Consider the following 17,441-nt stretch of genomic DNA (forward strand, 5'->3'; position numbering starts at 1 on the left):
ATGGTGAGTGTTGCATTCGCAAATACGTCGCCCATCTTTTCAGATTCGACTGCCCAATCGTCCGGCGAACCTTGCAAGATGCATAGACAATCAATCCAAAGATATTCAATTCCAAGTCGTCGGCATATAAATATCGCGTCACGGTAAGTTTTTGGCAGTGAGGTGAGTGGAAATCCCTGTTTCAGTCGAGGCAATGTGGTTATAGTTGTTTCAATACCTTGCCCACTAGATGCTACTCCCCAACAATAACTCAAAGCTGCAAAACGTCCAGTCTGACCTTTACTTTCGTATATCGAAGGAAGGCAAGACTCGCTACCCACTTTAACTAAGCGCGTTGGTAAGATAGTCAACTCTGCTTTACAGCAATGTTCGTGAGAGGTTGTGCAAGTCTGGAGAAGCTTCTCGCAGAGTTCAAGCGATTTTTCGATCGAAGGGTCATCTGCTAAGGATCTACCCTTTATGATGGCCGGCCATGGGGATTCTGCTGTCAAGTCAGATAGCGTGGGAGTGAAGGTTCCTTCAACCCAATTTCCCATAAAACATGCTCGTGCAGCTCAGATTATTGGGGCCAATGCAAGATTGAACACACCTTGAGTGGTGAATAATTCAACAGAACAAATTCCATAGTAAGTACTTTCACCCTGTTGAGCGGAGATCTTGATTTCAAGAGGCTGATAGGGACCAGAAGGCCAAACTTCCAATCTCAGCACTTCCCAGAGCTCATCGAAGTCTTGCGGAAGATCCGGAGAGATATCAACATCGCCATCCCTAAGCCATTGTCGAGTAGCATTCCGCAACATCTCACATCCCGTGCACCCAGTAACGGCTGAGCTTGCCAATAGGAGACACGAAATATAGCGCTGGCCCGTACAATAATAACAACATCCCGCTGTGTCGATTGAGTGCGATGTTAGGCACTGACATATTTTGCAGCTTATTGGGAGCCTTAGCAACGCACTCGAGTCCTCCATTTCATTACCTCGGGCTCTACCAGACTGTGAGTGTATTAAGCTCTTATCTTTAGTGATGACATCTGCAAGTTCATGCCCTCTGCGATAATAGGATGCATCGGAGCTCTCTTAGGCAACAGGCGCTGTGACGGCCATCGGAAAAAGCGTGCTCTTGGCTTATTTGCCAGGTTTGTCGCACAGTCCTACCAGCCTGCCTTGCCCTACTCCTTTCCCCCGCCCCGGGGGGGGGGGGGGATCCGGACTACTTGGGAGTCAGGATCGAGGGAGTGTGAAAGCACGGAGTATGACCTTGTTCCGCCCCCACACAAAATCAAACCCCTTGGAAACTTGAGGCATATGCCTCAAGTTTCCAAGGGGTTTGATTGTAGTTCGATTGGAATAGATACATACAGCATCTATCCAGATCGTGTTCTCTACGTCGTCAGATTCCAGCAGATGTGTGAATAGGGCATGAACACCAGCAGTGACTGGGACCAGTTTGCGATCGCATCTAGCCTCGTGCGTCCGCTCTGAATTGCCCCAACTATATGAGATTGCCGCAAAGTTGGGTGAAGCATCGATTTCCTCAGGCTGCAATGAGAACACGATCGAACCGCCATCGTCGTGGCCAAGTAGTTGGAGCAGGCGGAAGGATCGCGGGCCGGGGAGCTTGTTCCAGCGATACTTAATCTTAGACGCCATGATACCCCCAGAGGCTCGCAGATCAGCAACACCACTGAATTAGATAGGCCCTCGAGGCACCGGTGCCCGAATGAGCTCGACAGTTGCCGGCGGCACTCTGAGTCTACCTGATGTTTCACAGCGACTGCGTCGTGAGCGATGGCGCACCTGACTGTGGTGCGGGGCGCGGAGTAAAGACTGAGGTGAGTGCCAAGGTGAAACGCAGCCTCAGCCTCAGCCTCACGCGGGGTGAACCTTTTGGTGGCTAGAGTGTCCCAGCCTATCTTCCTGTCAGATTCGAGGTGGGTGAACAAGTTCGTTGATCGTTTGAGGGGACCCTAGTAGAGGTTCACGAATCTATGTGCTCCTATGGAGGTTGAGACTGTACCTGGAGTCATATAGTGGCATCAGGAACGTTAGGAAGTCGATACTTTGATAAGGGCCTATGAAACCAGGGAGATTGTTATTGCCCAGGTCAGAAGTACTAAACAAACGAGCAGCTCCATGCCGTTCGCCATTATTGTGACATGCTCTGCTGACTTGCTAAGCTAAGGAAAACGACAGTCACTCCCGCAGCGTACTTGTCCCTTGCTGACGAAGAGAGAAAGGGGCAATAGCTTGCTGGCCGAATCAAATGCTCATGACGGGCAAAAACCGGTCACTTTCCTGTCCTTTCAAGAAGGTTGAATGCTTGAATAACTCGACGAGATATTGTACGCGGGAACCGTGTCTGTTGTATAAATTTATCACTCGAGGTGGAAGCCTGAGAAATGCTATTCCATGGTGGACAGCCACCGGTGTAGTCGCGAAGGCCAGCTTTGCGCGCCCGCATCGAATCGTGCCACAGATATGCTGCACGAGGCCGCGTCGCCATGTATTTGGAGTGAAAGGCTTCCCAAGGTATGCGAATCACCCATTGGTGTACCTCGCACCATGTGAAAGGATTCAGAGTCCAGACCAGAAAGATCGATTCCAGTTGGTCAGCCGCGTCGCCCAGACCCTCAATTTCGAACGTGCGGCTGAGTTGGCAGACCAAGTGCCGCTTCGGAGCAGACCATAACTTTACAAGCTTTGACCTGACAGGACCAATCATATAGGAGGGCAAAAAGTAATACGAGCGAGGCACATGCTGTGTTGCAGCTGAAAATGCGTGTTTCTACAAGTAGGGTGGTGGTGGTGCTGCTGCACCGACAAGTCAGCATCAGCTCGCGTAGTGCGCCAGCCACGCCCGCAGCGTGTGACCAGGGCCCGATGCTGACGCTATCCCCAAAGTCAGGTGCCGGTCGAGCACAGTACCTATAAAGTGAGCGGTCGCGTGCTCTTGTTCCCCAAAGAGAGTCTCGGAAGTTCTCAACGGCCCTTTTTTGCTATATCCAAGATTCACCCTTCGGAACGAAATGGTAACCAACCTCCCCTGCCGTCGTGCGTCGGAGCAAACTGCCATACTCACATCGTTGCCAGCCTCACGACTCTCCGATCTTGTACCTCATCCGCCACGGCGAAAAGCCTCCAAAGGAGGCAGACGGAGACGACAGCCCCGGCCTCGCCACCCAAGGAATCGAACGCGCCCAGGGGCTTGTTCAGGTCTTCGGTCGCAGCAGCCCGTACGACATCGGGTACATTATCGCGCAGAAACCCAAGTCAGGTAGGTGGAATTAGCGGTTGCCGAGTCGATCTCCTGCAGACAGGGGAGCCGAAGGGGTTTGGTCTCTGACAATAACTCTCCCACATTCCGACAGATAACCGGCAAACCCGCCCGTTTTTGACCGTTCAACCCCTGGCGGAGTCTCTGCAGCCGTATAACGTGCCCTTCAATTACCTCATCGACAGGGATCACGTCGACAAGGTCGCGGACGCGGTGCATGACTACATCAAAGGCAAGGGGGAATTTGTGGGGGAGGGGAATGTACTGATTTGCTGGGAACACGAGACGCTGGAGAAGATTGCGAAGGCGCTTGGTGTGGAGGATGTGCCGGACTACCCTGGCAAAAGGTAAAACTCCCAGCAAACCCTCTTTGTCCTCTGCAAGTCTCCCAACAAGGTCTCTCTCTCTGACGGATACGAATCCAAGATTCGATATCATCTGGACAATTAAGGCGCCATATAAGAAGATTGACAGCATCACGTCAGAAAACGTTCCAGGGCTGGACGATCACTCAGAGAACCCATCATGAGTCCCCGATGACTATTTGCGGGGGGTGATGCTGTGGGCAAAGTGCTCGAGGCAGTGGAGATATATGCGCAAAAGTATTCTTTTCAATTTCGAGTCTATGCAAAGATCATTTTGACTTCTCCAGACACGGCTGAGAAGAAAGGTCCACCAGAGGATATACGTGTTTGGTCTAGTCACGTGAACTGCTCAGCCTTGTCAAGGGAATCTAGTTTCGCTGGTGAACAGGACTGGCAAAGAGGTCAAATATAACCAATCATATATATCTCATCGTTTCGGAATTTTCATCAAGAACTCTACCACTCTCTTGTGGCCCCGTTCAAAGGCGACGTCAAGGGCGGTAAGTCCCTGCTGATCGCAAGGGGCCTCAAGGTCGATCCCGCGACGGTCCAAAGTCTTCAGGACGTCAAGGCAACCGTTCCTCGCTGCCCACGACAAAATCGTTCGCCCAGAAGGAAGGGGTTGACTGCAGTCTATCCCTTCTTCAATCAGCAATGACACCATGGCTGAGTCACAATTGTCTGTCGCCAATCCTAGGAGCCTGGAGCTGCATTCCGGATCTGAATGAGCAGCCGGCAAGTGTCGCAAAAGCAGCTGTGCTGGCTCGACATGCCCGTTGTCAACAGCTTTCAACAACGCAGTCTCGCCCGATTTGGACGGCAATTCCGGATCGGCGCCTTTCTCAAGCAAGAGTTTCAGAATGGCGGTTCTGCCGTAAGAAGCCGCCCACCAAACCGCAGTGCGTCCATTCTGATCCTGAGCGTCCGGGTTGATCCGGTGTTCTAGCAAGACCTTCACAAGGCTTTCATACCCGTACTCGCAAGCGAAGGACAGCGGAGTCCTCCCTCGACGATCTTGGCAATTGGCATCGACTCCATGTTCCAACAGACACTTCGCCACTATTTCGTTGCCATTCATTGCGGCTGATAGAAGTGGCGTGCGCCCACTGCGGTCTGCACGATTCAATTCGGCAACTTTGCAAAGAACCGCAACGGTATCTACCGAGCCCTTTTTGACTGCAAGAAGCAACGGAGTATAGCCGTGTGAATCTTCCTCCTCGGGATTCGCTTGATGCCGAAGTAGTAGTCTTACCAACTCATTGCTGCCATTCGCCGTGGCCACAAGAAGTGCCGCTTGCTGTTTGCGGTCCTTTGCGTTAGCATCCGCCCCGTTTTCGAGGAGAAGCTGGACGCCGTCCAAATAAGAGGCGGATACTGTCCATGAGAGGAGGCTCTTGCCATCAATATCGGTTGAGTTGGGGTTTGCGCCAGAGGCTAGTAGATAAATTGCAGCACCTGTCTGGCGATGCATTAGGGCCCACCAGAGGGCAGTCTGGCCCAGGGAATTCTGGTGCTCCTTGTCCAAACAACTCAACAGCTTCATCACAGTATTATTCCCACCTTTCGCCGCCCAAAATAATACCGAACATTTTGAAGAATCCTGGGCTTTCAGGTTTGCGCCCTTTTCAATTAGTATTTCGACCACATGATCATGGCCATGTTCAGCTGCCCACATCAGAGGTGTCTTTCCCCTTTTGTCGCTCAAATTTAGGTCGGCATGCCTTTCAATGAGAAGGCTAACAGCATCTAAGTATCCGCCCTCTGCTGCAAATGATAAAGCGGTTCGGTTTTCAAAGTCGGCAAGGTTTGGTTCGGCACCTAGATCGAACAGAGACTTCATCATAACAGCAAGTCCCCGCTGTGCAGTAGCCATAAGGGGAGTTGTCCCTCTGAACCCACGACCGTTTGGGTCACAATTTTTCCGCTCAAGCAATGTTTCGGCAATCACTTGGTAATTCCTCGACAGGACGTAGGCAATGGGGGTTTCGCCAGCGAAGTCTGTGAACTTCTGCGCACTGACCCCAGCATTGGCAAACTTCAGGGCAATGGAGGGATTCCTCATGTGTAAGGCCTGATATAAAGCCAATGCTCGTCGGCTGTCGTCGTGGGCAAATGGGTCAAATTTCAATATGAGATCGATGATTTCAGGCAGGTCGCCATATATCGCCCATTGCAGCAGCAACTCATCTTCCGATAACTTCTTGCTTGGCTCTACGCCCTTTTCTAACAGTCGTCGGATGATTCTGAATCCCCTCTCCCGGGTGTCATAACCGATAAGAAAATAGAGCAGTGACCTACCCTGGTGGTCTCGTAAATTCGGATTTGCGCCTTGAGAGAGAAGGAAATCGACCATTGCTTCGTCAAAGTTTTCCGCAGGGCAAAATAATGCCGTACGGCCCGTTTCATCCTGTAAATCAGCATCCGCTCCATGTTGCATTAAGATCTGTGCCACGCCCAAGTGGCCGTAATTTGAGGCCCACCACAAGGACGAATGTCGTTCCAAATCAAATGAATTGACGTCTGCCCCGTGACTGATGAGGCATCTCGCCGCATCGGCATGTCCATTTTTTGCTGCCCAAATGAGAGGGGTGCATCCTTGGGTATCTCTAGCATCAATGGTCTCGAATGCGTGGTTTTCAAAGACGGCATCAATGACATGACAAAGATCAAAATAACCAGCAACGTGCAGTATATGTGCACCCGCTTGAAGAGCGCAAGCACGAGAATCCACCGAGCATAGTGAAAGCCAGTGCTCCAGACGAGTCCGGTCAGGCCACCGGATGTATGTCAGAAGCTCCCGCTGTAGTCTACCATCCTGGCCGGCTTTTTTCAGATGCGAGGGCCACCTGGACACAGCATACTGAATGAAGGAATATTGGCTTGCCAGAAAAGGCGCTTCTTTGACACCAAGCGAAAGAACTTCGTCCGTGAGGATGTAATGCATGCAGCATTTGAATATTAGCTCATGAGCTTGTGATAGAGTAGAGCCAAGCACAGCACTCAATCCTTCTTGGCTGATGGATTGCTCCAGATCCTGCAGGCCTTGCTGTAGTATGTAGTCCTTGACCGACTGATGAATGCACTGAATGATGTAATCTCCCTTTGCAATCTCGACAAGGCCACCGGATAGAGCGTTTATCAACAGTTCCATTCGCTCGTCCGTCTCAACAAATGTTTCTGATTTCTCCCATGCGGCAAGAGTCCTCGCTGGAGCCTGCGGGTCAAAGGCCAGTGCATAGCGCATCTGGACTGGGGAAAGCGGCTCCTCGATTAGGCAGACCCACTCGAAGAGGCGTATTGCATCCATCCTGTCCTCGAGTGGTATCTTCGTCAACGCCTCCTTGTATATTTGGCCAAGCTCCGGCGAGCTATTCTGAATTTCTTTGCGAATCCTTTCCAAGCCATAGCCATGACGTCCTTTTCGCTTTGTTTGGTCGAGGATGAGGGCCGTCCACAGAAAGTTGCCGGCTGCTTTGCGCAAAATTTCGTGCTCGACATATCCCCTCGAGTGGTTGTTTTTGAAGACTTTTGCAAGCTCGCCCTGCACAAATCTAGAAATGTCGCTAGAATTCTGATCCTCGACACAGATCTCGGGGGCATCAAAGAGATCCATAACAGGATAGTGACGGCAGGTTATACACACACTTATTGCTGATCGAACCTCGGGAGTTGGGGTTGTCAGTGTCCAGAGCTCTGACGAGAGCTTTCTTGCCGTCTCTTCGCCACATTCGTCCAAGGCATCTATGAAGATTTTGATAGAATGGCGAGAATATTGCTTTGCTCGTGTATTGAGGAAGTCGAACACACCCTTTTCATGCCATGTCCAAGAGTGCCCATATTCACCTTGGTTGAGTTGCTTCACCACGAAAGTTTCTGTGAATTCGGTGAGTAGTATCTTGGCTTTCGTCAGTATTTGATGCAGAATGGACCGATATAACCCAACGGGAGATTTCTGCATCTGTGTGCCACGGCCATGAACGAAAAATGAAGCCACAATAACGTTCTCCTCTCTCTGGCTCTCAACCTTGCTCACTAGAGTGTCGAGGAGAACGCTTTTGCCGGCCCCCGGGAAGCCAGTTATCCAAAGCAGACCATGCTTCTGTGTTGCCCACTGCTGATAGTCTGGGTGTTCTGTCAGCCAGGAACATGTTCCTTCGGCTGCACGAACAATGTTGTCTCGGCGGCCGCCCATTTCTTTAAACCATAGCGACTTGAGACATGCTTGTGCCGGAATTCTTAGCAATGGTACAACCTTAGAGGCAGGACGCTTACCTGATTCGGCGGCAGCTGAATGGTATCTACCCGCCGCCGGAGATGTGGCGTCGAAACCAGATACTGGACCTGATTGGAGCGAGTGCCGCTGGCTATGTTGAGCCCTGACATCCCCACTATCGCCATGAGTCCTGTCTGCCATGATTGCTCGGAAGGTGGGCTGTGGATGGATAATCCACAAAAGCTCTTTCGCATAAGCTGCGGCGGTAGCAGCAGCATACTCCTGCCATCGCTTGTTTTTGTGTGAATCCGAGTAGTCGCAAATGCCTCGAATAACCAAGCAGTCGAAATAGTTCATCAAGCCAGCAGCTTCCATCTCAAAGCAAAGAACATCCAACTCTGCACTGAGACGCTCCCTCATTATCGAATCCCGGATAACCTGGCTACCGGACGCGATTAGCCCATAGTGTATTGTTGGATGAGTCTCGGAGCGAGCTGGGCGGCTAACAAGTCTACCACGGTCACAAGCATCGCAGAGTGCACCATCCGAGGTTCGGTGTGCGTAAGAAGACTCAAACAATTCATCTTTGTCAGTAGCTGGATAACTGCAAGCCTTCCTTCGGCGTGGGTTCCTCCGGATGGCATCCTCTAAAATGACACTGATTTGAGACCCTCCTTGGCTGAGATGCCGGGCTTCCAGGCTTGAAACAGCATTCAACAATACGTCGGGTGGGCGATTGAGTGAGCCAGTTCGAACAAAACGACCTTGATGGAGGGTTTTCCCGAAGTCATATTGGACCACGCCACCAAACTGCCCTGACGGACGGCTCACGACAACATCTCCCAGTCGAATGTCATGCTGCGTTGTGGGGACGCCACCACCAACTCCCACGAGCAGGATGAATTGAAGGGAGGGGAAGGTGGCGCGCATCGGGATGGCTACAGAGGCTGCTGATACAGAACCAATAACCCCTTGAGGTAGACATGCGATGACTACATTGTGCGGCCCGATTCGGCCCAAAATGTAGTTATTGGTGTCGTAGCTTGCTAGCTGGATATTGTCATGCTCCTCGTCGAGCATGTCCAGAGCTGCAGCCTCTTCCAATGGCAGTGCAGATATCCACCCTACATGATAGTCGGTGACTAACATGTTGCGTATTGGGAAGAATTAGTCGTAATGATCATCCGGTGCAAGGTGCTGATGCATGGGGAGCGGTTCTCCTCAGCCTGACATAGTGTTGCTCTTCTGTCTGATGCAGGGGCGCTGAAAATGAAACATGACCCAAGTCGGCGCAGCTGACTGTCTAGTGCCTAACGCACAAGAAGCATGTGGAATCAAGGAGATCGCAAACAGACCGCATATTGACATTGCGGTGTAATCGAGATGGTATATGGTGAAAGTGGTGAGGCTGGCGGTTTGCAGTTGACGATGCGTCTTGAGTGAGGCTGTGCAAACGCTGCAAAGATACCAAGCCTCGTCGTGTGATTTCACGTGGACTCACGTGGCTAGAATTTCCATTGGAACCTGAGACGACAAGTTTGAAATGGCTTAGTTACGCTCCTTGACGGTGTTTCGTGTCTTCGACAGCTAGTAATAGCCCACCTATTCCCGCATTTGTGCTATCCTTCCTATGAACAGACTGATCAAGGATCGCCCTCTCGGACAGACATGGCCCGAAAGCCGCCGCCCGCTTCAACGATAGTGGGGGGAGAACCCCAAAGAGGAAATCTCGCGGCGGTCATCCCCCAGCATACGGGACGTCAGTGGGGTTGAGACAGGCCTGTGGCAACCGGGAAAGTAACCAAATGGTCGGCGGGCGGTACTTGGTAAGTGACTGCGTATCAATTCATTGTGCATTGTGCGACCGGATGCAACGAGCGTGTTCGACAGAAAATTCCGAGTATTTAACTTGTGAAAACCTGCATCGCCCGTGTTTCTTTGGAGAATCCTACGCCTCGAAGCGCTCGAACTTTTCATTTCCAGCATCTCTCTCACGCGTACCCCGCATTGACATTTTTCCTTACACTCGAGAGACAAGATCGTCCTGCCTGCGATGTCGACCTCTAACGGTCATGTTGATGCGACCGCCACAGTGACGAATGGCACCTCCGGCTCAAGCACAAACTCTTCGGAGCTCCAGCCCGCAAAGTCCAACATTGGCGTCTTCACAAATCCGAAACATGACCTTTGGGTGGCGGAAGCGTCACCGACCCTCGCAGAAGTCAAAGATGGAAAAGACCTAAGAGAAGGGGAAGTCTACATCGGCATCAAGAGCACAGGGATATGCGGTTCAGACGTGCACTTCTGGCACGCAGGGTGTATAGGTCCTATGATTGTCACGGACGACCATATCCTGGGCCACGAGTCCGCAGGCGTAATATTATCCGTCCACCCCAGCGTGACGACTTTGAAGCCCGGCGATAGAGTGGCCATAGAGCCAAATATCCCGTGTTTCAAGTGCGAGCCGTGCTTGGCCGGAAGATACAATGGATGTGAGAACGTGGAGTTTCTTTCCACACCGCCTGTGGATGGCTTGTTGAGGAGATACGTCAAGCACCCTGCTGTGTGGTGTCACAAGATCGGGGACATGAGTTACGAGAATGGAAGTCTACTGGAGCCACTCTCCGTCGCTTTAGCAGGGATGGATCGCGCCGGCGTTAGGCTTGGAGACCCCGTGCTGGTCTGTGGTGCAGGACCCATTGGCTTGGTTACACTGTTGTGCTGCGCGGCTGCCGGTGCATGTCCCCTCCTGATCACCGATATCGATGAGGGGCGGTTAAAATTTGCAAAATCCCTCGTGCCACGAGTCACCACATTCCAGGTCCCCAGAGTGTCTGCAGAGGAATGCGCCGAGCAGATCGTTTCCGCAATGGGCGGCATCCGGCCTCGCGTCGCCATGGAGTGCACCGGCGTCGAATCGAGCGTCAATGCGGCGATCTGGTCAGTCAAATTCGGCGGCAAAGTCTTCGTGATCGGCGTCGGCAAGAACGAGATGACGATCCCCTTCATGAGGCTGTCTACGCAAGAGATCGACCTCCAGTATCAGTACCGGTACAGCAATACGTGGCCGAAGGCGATCCGGCTGGTGGAGAGCGGTGTGATTTCGCTAGAGAAATTGGTCACACATCGGTTCAACATGAGCGATGCGGTCGCTGCTTTCCAGACGGCGAGTGATCCCAAGAGCGGCGCCATCAAGGTCCAGATCAAGAACGACGACAGTTTATAATCAGGGCAGGCTAGTTAGTACCGAGGGCCGTTTAGGAGTTGCAGGGGGGCATAGGTCACAAACGGCACACCGACCACATTGAAATACAGGTAGATGGTCGGGAAAGCTGTGATAGAGCACATTGTCCACCATAAACTGTAGCACTCGAGCTTTGTTCCTATCTCACAGGACGCCATGGGTACTTCTATATACGATACCTGCCCAATTCCCTAAAACTTCCCCTCCACCACTCCCATCACCCGCTCACTCGCACATCGACCCGACTATTGCATGATGCCCTTGACCTCCTCCCCCTTGATCCAGCTCGCCACGGCGCGACCCTGCTGCTCGTACCAGCTGTTCATGGTCTCCTCCTCGACGTAGCCCATGTGCGGACTGACCAGGATGCGACTCCTGCCGTCCTGGCCCCAGTAGCCGCTGCGCCGCCAGGGCGTGTCCTTGGGGAGTGGCTCGGTGTCGAAGACGTCGAGGGCGACGCCGCGGATGGTGCCGGCCTCGAGGGCGGCGACGAGGGCGGGCTCGTCGACGAGCGGGCCGCGCGACGTGTTGACCAGGAAGGCGGACTTCTTCATGGCGGCGAGCTCGGCGGCGCCCACGATGCCCCGGCTGCGGTCCGAGAGCACGTAGTGCACGCTCAGCACGTCGGCGCGCTCGAACAGCTCCTTCTTTGATCCGGCCACCTGGAAGCTGCCCTTGGGCAGGCCGCGCGACTGCGCCGCCTCGTCGGCCTTTTCCTGCGTCAGCGAGCTCGACCACGCCAGCACCTTCATCCCGAACCCCAGCACGCCCGTCACGGCGCACTGCGTGCCCAGCTTGCCCAGTCCCAGCAGGCCGAGCGTCTTGCCCGCCAGCCCGAACGTGAGGTGCGTCTGCCAGCCTGCGGAGGCCGACTTGATCACCGTGTCGCCGTGGACGACGTCCTTTGCGAAGCCCAGAATCAGGGCCCAGGTGATTTCATTAGTCGCGTCGTAGCCCTTGACGGCGTTGGGCTTCGGCGTCGTCCCGACAACCGTGATGCCTAGGTCCTTGCACGCGGCCAGGTCGATCGCCGCGTTCTTCATGGCCGTGGTCAACAGGAGCTTCAGGTTCGGGAGCTGCTCGAGCACCGAGCGCGGGAAGAGCGTGCGCTCGCGCATCGACGAAATGACCGTGTACGGCTTCAGCCGCTCGACGAGTTGGGTGTGCTCGGCTGGGATGCGCGCGTTGAGTGTGGTCGGGAACGTGTCGATCTGGACCTGGCCCTGCACGGCCTGGAAGTGCGGGAGCGCGATCGAGGCATAGTCGTCCAGTATGGCGAGCTTGACCGGGGTCGAGGAAGACATGGTCGATGCGGATACTCGCTGTGGCTTTATTCCAGGCACGAATCGAATAGTAGTATTCGGGCGGGATGGTGCGAGGATGTTGGCTGTGGATGTCAATCTGTGCACCGCTCTGCTCATGAATCTCATATAGCTCCCAGGCGATATCACAGACTCCACATGTATCTTTCTTCCCGACGACGAAGCGAGGGGATCGTAAATTCAGGGAAATTCGCGGTCTGGTTATATGATGCGATCCCACGCGAACGTGGTTCAATGGCCGTCGGCATTGATGGTCGGCCATTCTCCGCTGAGGAGACCAAAGCATATGCCGATGTCGCTCGCGGGCGGGATGTTGGGGAAAAAGGCTCGTGTCCATTGCCTCGAAGAGCCTTGCGTGATTACAAATGCAGTGACTGGTCAGTGGTGGACAGATTGGAGAAATCTCATCGTCTACTTCATTGGTTAGGGAGAAGGGGAAAGAAGTTGAAGGGGATGGGAAACGAGGCATACAGGCGTAGAGATCCTAGAAGCATACGATCGATGACTAGCAGAGGAAGCCTCGCTGTACATTTTGAAGTCCCATCCCTCAAGTGCTCTCGCCTGGAACATGAGCTTTTCTTTGTGCAGGGTGAGACTCGATATCATCCTCCCATATGCATACTCAGCTATTTTCAAGCCATCAAAATTATCCATCGCTACCCTTGCCCACGTAGGTCAGCGCTGCCACAACCAAGGCATCAACCCCGATGGTCAAGGTCGGCTGCAAAACCGGCGCGAAGAAGGGACTGTGATTGACCGGGATCTTCTGCTCCTCCCCCTTCTTGACCATCTCCTCATACATGCCCGCGTCGTGGCCGCCAAAGAACCAGAAGCAGTACGGCTTCCCGATGCTGGATCCCAGGATACCGAAATCTTCGCTCCCCAGCACGTTCTTGAGGCTCGGGTCGTGGTTCTTCTCGCCAAAGTATGCGGTGAAAGACTTGTTGATTTCGCCCGCAACTTCGGCGTCGTTGATGGTGAGCGGGAACGAAGAGGTGGGCTCGATCAGGGGCTCCTTGGGGCAGTCCCCTGCCAAACACTCTGCCTTGATGATTCTCTTGACGGAGGCGAGGATCTTCTCGCGCCACTCCACGCTCACGCTGCGGATGTTGATCTTCAGCACGGCTTCATCTGAGATGACGTTCTCCGTGCTGCCGGCCTGCAATGCGCCCACCGTGACCACGGCCGTCTCGTCGGGCGGGACTTCCCGAGATCGTATCGTCTGCAAGCGCACGACAATGTGCGAAGCAATGACCACAGGATCAATCGTGCGATGGGGCATACTGCCGTGCCCGCCGCTGCCGTAGATTGTCACCTTGAAGCTGTCCGCCGCAGACATGACCGGTCCCGCTCGTGTGGCTGTCTTTCCCGCCTGGAGAGGAAACACGTGTTGGCCCAGCACAACATCAGGAATGGGACAGGCGTGTTTGTCGGCAGAGTAGAGTCCGTCATCCACCATGGCACGAGCGCCACTCCCCCTCTCTTCGGCAGGTTGGAAGAGGAAGACGATGGTGCCCGACCAGGTCGAGCGGGCGGCGATGAGTGTTTCTGCAGCTGCGAGCAGCGAGGTGATGTGGAAATCGTGTCCGCAGGCGTGCATTACAGGCTTTACGAGGCCGTCTGTATCGCGCATGGTTTTTGTGCTAGCATAGGGCAGACCCGTCTTCTCCTGGACCGGAAGGGCGTCGATGTCGGCCCGTAGAAGTATCGTCTTCCCAGGTCCATTCTTCAAGATGGCGATCTGGCCATGTCCTCCAATCCCGGTGCGTATGTCAAGGTCGTTTGAGAGCTTCTTCAGGTGCTCCGTGATCAATGAGGCTGTTTCTTTCTCTTGCGTAGAGAGTTCTCCGTTGGCATGGCAGTGCTTGTAGATGTCTTCATACGGGGCGAGGTCAGGACGGTATTTCGCGATGACGGAACCGAAAGAGGAAGATTTCGCAGCAACTGATTCACCCATGGTCGAGAAGCTTTGGTGATGGCCGTGGTGGATGGTGAAGCAAAGAAATTCACTATTGGAGCACACAAGAATACATCATCTCCAGCCTCCAGGCACGCGCTTCGTGGTGGTTCATGGCATCAAGTCTCCGCACTATCGTCGATCAAAGGAGAAGTCCGCAGTCCACAACACAGACCAGCCTCGGTATCCGCAGCAATTGGTGAGGCCTTAGTCTATACAAGAGCCAACTACTGCTTGGAATTGAACAACATGACCTTGCCATAGCCCTTCCACCTTCCCGTGGATCTCTCATACAACATAGGGGCATCAAATCTTCCCTCCTCACTAGGCGTCGTCCTCATGAAGCCCCTTCTTCAGCCTCAATCGCTCGAACAGTCTTAGTCCTCACTCTCTGAGTGGTGCGAACGCTTCTCACGACTCGGCTCTTGACACTAGATGCCTTCTCCCGCAGGCTTGACGAACGGCTGACAGTCGCTGGAGCAGCTCTTTTTGGGCTTTTCTTCGCAATCAAAGCGGTCGACGACGAAGTGGACACAACTCTGCGCTTGACTGCCTTGCTCTTAGCACTCGCGACGAGAGTCTTGAGTTTCGAGGGACGTCTGGAAAGACCGCCCACCACCGTCGCACTGGTCTTTCGCGTCACAGCTTTCTTGATGAGCTTCATCTTTCGCACCTTGACCGGGCTGCTGGACTGTGAGCGACTTGAGCCCTTCCCTTTCGGTGCAGCAGCAATTTTGGTCTTCTTCGTGATTCGGCTGGTGCCCTCCTCTATAACCTCCGCGATCTTTCGTTTCGCACCCGCCAGTTTGCTGCGGCTCTTGCTTGTCTCCTTCTCAGGACTCTTTGGCTTTCGCTCCTCCTTGGATCTTGGTCCTAACACTCCACGGCACTTTTGGGATCCGCAGCGACATTCTTGGACATTCTTCTGTGAATAAGGATCGAAGTTGTAGTCATAAGTGAGTTCTTCTCCGGTCATGATACCTCGGTCGCCTGCGAACAGTGCCATTCGGGGTTTGCCATTGACCGTCCACTTTTCCATCCTGCAATTGGGTTCGCAAGAATGGTTGACGAACCGTGCAATGGATCCTCGGGTGGCATCAATGATCATGTTCTGATCAAAGAGCATCAGATAATAGCACTGCTCCACGTTAGTATAGAATGCATGCCCGCCCAGTGATCGACTGACCTCATTATGTTTGTACATCGTCTTCATACGACGCTCGCACTCCTCCTGAGTGATAATCTCTCCCGTATACTCCACGATGATCTGATTTGGCTCAAACGTCCGATTGCTTCGCACGCCATATCCCCTGTCCTCCGTCTTAATCACCTCCACGCCAATGTTGTACTTGCCACCTTTCTTGACCCGTCGCTGGAGGTTTTCAAACGCCCGGTTCCCACAATCTTCTGTTTTCAGGTTACAGTTCCGGCTGTCACATTCATAGTACATGTATCGATTAATGCAATTCTGGTCGCAACCCGTCTCAGGCTTGCACAAACAGCTTGAATGCTCCTCGTACTTTGACACTCGCCATGCTTGGGCCGCATCACCAACAAAGACGTTTTTGTTAACCTTTCTCCACTCGTCGGGCTTCGGCTGACCAGCGGGAACGGGAGAAAAGATGTCGAAAGGTAGCTTGAAGTCTCGACCGTAACTCATCAGGCGCTCGCCGGCGAACATTGGCAGAGGCAGCACGGAGTTTTCCTTGACAGGTTCCGAAAGAGCCACGCTCTTGCGTCTGCTTTTGCTGTTGGTAGGACGTATATCGGTCCCCCTGGACTGGCCAGCGTAGAGCCCTGATGTAAGCCATTTCTTTTCCCGCCGTCGGATGGATGCTTTTGGTTGGGCAACCTCCTCACGGGCGATATCACCCTCGCTGACGCGTCTCTTCTTCGCAACGGGTTCTTGAGCAGCTTGCTCTATGCCTCCCAAGCTTTTTGATCGTGCTCCGTTGCGCGATTCCGATGCTCTGGCCTTCCTTTTCCCAAGCACGCTATTAGCAATGCTCGACACGACCTCTCCCGCCTTATCCAGGACGGGCATCCTAGACGATCTTCTTGTAGCTCGCTTCTCTGCAGCCTTGCGCCGTTGCTCCCATATTTTATTGTTCTCGGCCATTTTGGCCTTCTTCGCAGCAGACTTTTCTGCTCGGAGACGCTGTTCCTCTGCATCTTCCGCAGTCACTGTCGATGCTCTTCTGGACCCATGCACAGCGCTATTCTTCCCACCCAGCATATCTGCCTTGCCTTGCTTTGTAAACACCTCGCTCACGTTCCACGGCAAGTCCAATGCGGCGATACCTTCCTTGACCAGTGTTGACTGGCTTGTGTTGTCCATGTTAACCAAGGTTTCACCGCTGACAGTCCTTCCTTTGAGGTCCTCATCTTCTACATCTCCCACAATAGCATTGTGGCTTTGTGTCTTGGTCAGCCTCGAACTAACGCGTCGGGCTCGGCCTTTCGGCACTTGTTTCATAGTTGCGACTTGGGCATCTTGAACAGACACGTCGAGGGAGCTCTCGGAGGGCGTAGGGAGTTGTTGTGGTCTGGCGGGTCTTGGAATGACGACGATGGTGTCTAGGTCATCCTCTGAAAACGTAGAGCTTGTAGAACGAGCGAGCACAGGGCGAGAATCTGAAGACTCGACAGTTTTGGAGTTTCCACTTTCAACTCGTGACCGGTAGAAGTTGAGGAGGGTCTGACGCAAATGCATCTTGTAATCGCGGGCTGAGCCCGGCGGCGGAACGTAGACGAATAGACGCGTCAGTTCTGTCCAATTGAGCCGTGGAGATGTTGGTGGGAAGATATGGTCTGGTGAGGAAAAGGAATGCAAGCTGAAATACACGCGCACAGGGTGAGATGTAGGAGGGGGTGTAACAAACAACGAGGCTGGAGGCTGGACGAGCGAAGGGATGCAAGATTGGGGAGGTCAATCTGCCGTATCAAATCAACCAGGGGAACCGGCCTCAACCCTCGGGCCAATTGCAGACCCCTGACCAGTAAAGCGACCCGAAGCACAACAACAACATTCCGCAACCTACGCAACTATTAGTATGCCACTTAT

General features: G+C 53.4%; 6 protein-coding genes across 6 annotated transcripts; 2 read left to right on the forward strand and 4 right to left on the reverse strand.

Moving 5' to 3' along the window:
* The first annotated feature begins 2,973 nt into the window (after nt 1-2,973).
* On the forward strand, nt 2,974-4,078 carry PV07_01510 (uncharacterized protein). Its single transcript, XM_016388040.1, has 4 exons — nt 2,974-3,031; nt 3,093-3,276; nt 3,371-3,623; nt 3,703-4,078. The coding sequence occupies exons 1-4, from the start codon at nt 3,029-3,031 to the stop codon at nt 3,803-3,805; spliced, it is 543 nt and encodes a 180-aa protein (XP_016254968.1). The 5' UTR covers nt 2,974-3,028; the 3' UTR covers nt 3,806-4,078.
* PV07_01511 (uncharacterized protein) lies at nt 4,069-9,227 on the reverse strand (the record flags this gene model as incomplete). Its single annotated transcript, XM_016388041.1, has 2 exons — nt 7,914-9,227; nt 4,069-7,862 (listed from the first exon to the last, which is right to left on the reverse strand). The coding sequence occupies exons 1-2, from the start codon at nt 9,001-9,003 to the stop codon at nt 4,069-4,071; spliced, it is 4,884 nt and encodes a 1,627-aa protein (XP_016254969.1). The 5' UTR covers nt 9,004-9,227.
* A 441-nt stretch (nt 9,228-9,668) lies between these two features.
* PV07_01512 (L-arabinitol 4-dehydrogenase) lies at nt 9,669-11,290 on the forward strand. Its single transcript, XM_016388042.1, has one exon. It carries the CDS (start codon nt 9,908-9,910, stop codon nt 11,078-11,080), a length of 1,173 nt encoding a protein of 390 aa, XP_016254970.1. The 5' UTR covers nt 9,669-9,907; the 3' UTR covers nt 11,081-11,290.
* Nucleotides 11,213-12,605, reverse strand: PV07_01513 (uncharacterized protein). The gene has a single exon (XM_016388043.1). It carries the CDS (start codon nt 12,526-12,528, stop codon nt 11,344-11,346), a length of 1,185 nt encoding a protein of 394 aa, XP_016254971.1. The 5' UTR covers nt 12,529-12,605; the 3' UTR covers nt 11,213-11,343.
* Nucleotides 12,606-12,895: 290 nt separating this feature from the next.
* Nucleotides 12,896-14,428, reverse strand: PV07_01514 (uncharacterized protein). The gene has a single exon (XM_016388044.1). It carries the CDS (start codon nt 14,375-14,377, stop codon nt 13,067-13,069), a length of 1,311 nt encoding a protein of 436 aa, XP_016254972.1. The 5' UTR covers nt 14,378-14,428; the 3' UTR covers nt 12,896-13,066.
* Nucleotides 14,429-14,454: 26 nt separating this feature from the next.
* Nucleotides 14,455-17,272, reverse strand: PV07_01515 (uncharacterized protein). Its single transcript, XM_016388045.1, has 2 exons — nt 15,564-17,272; nt 14,455-15,515 (listed from the first exon to the last, which is right to left on the reverse strand). Exons 1-2 carry the CDS (start codon nt 17,088-17,090, stop codon nt 14,715-14,717), a joined length of 2,328 nt encoding a protein of 775 aa, XP_016254973.1. The 5' UTR covers nt 17,091-17,272; the 3' UTR covers nt 14,455-14,714.
* Nucleotides 17,273-17,441: the final 169 nt, after the last annotated feature.

This window comes from Cladophialophora immunda (genome assembly GCF_000835495.1).
Source record: "Cladophialophora immunda strain CBS 83496 unplaced genomic scaffold supercont1.1, whole genome shotgun sequence".
Lineage (NCBI taxonomy): Eukaryota > Fungi > Ascomycota > Eurotiomycetes > Chaetothyriales > Herpotrichiellaceae > Cladophialophora > Cladophialophora immunda.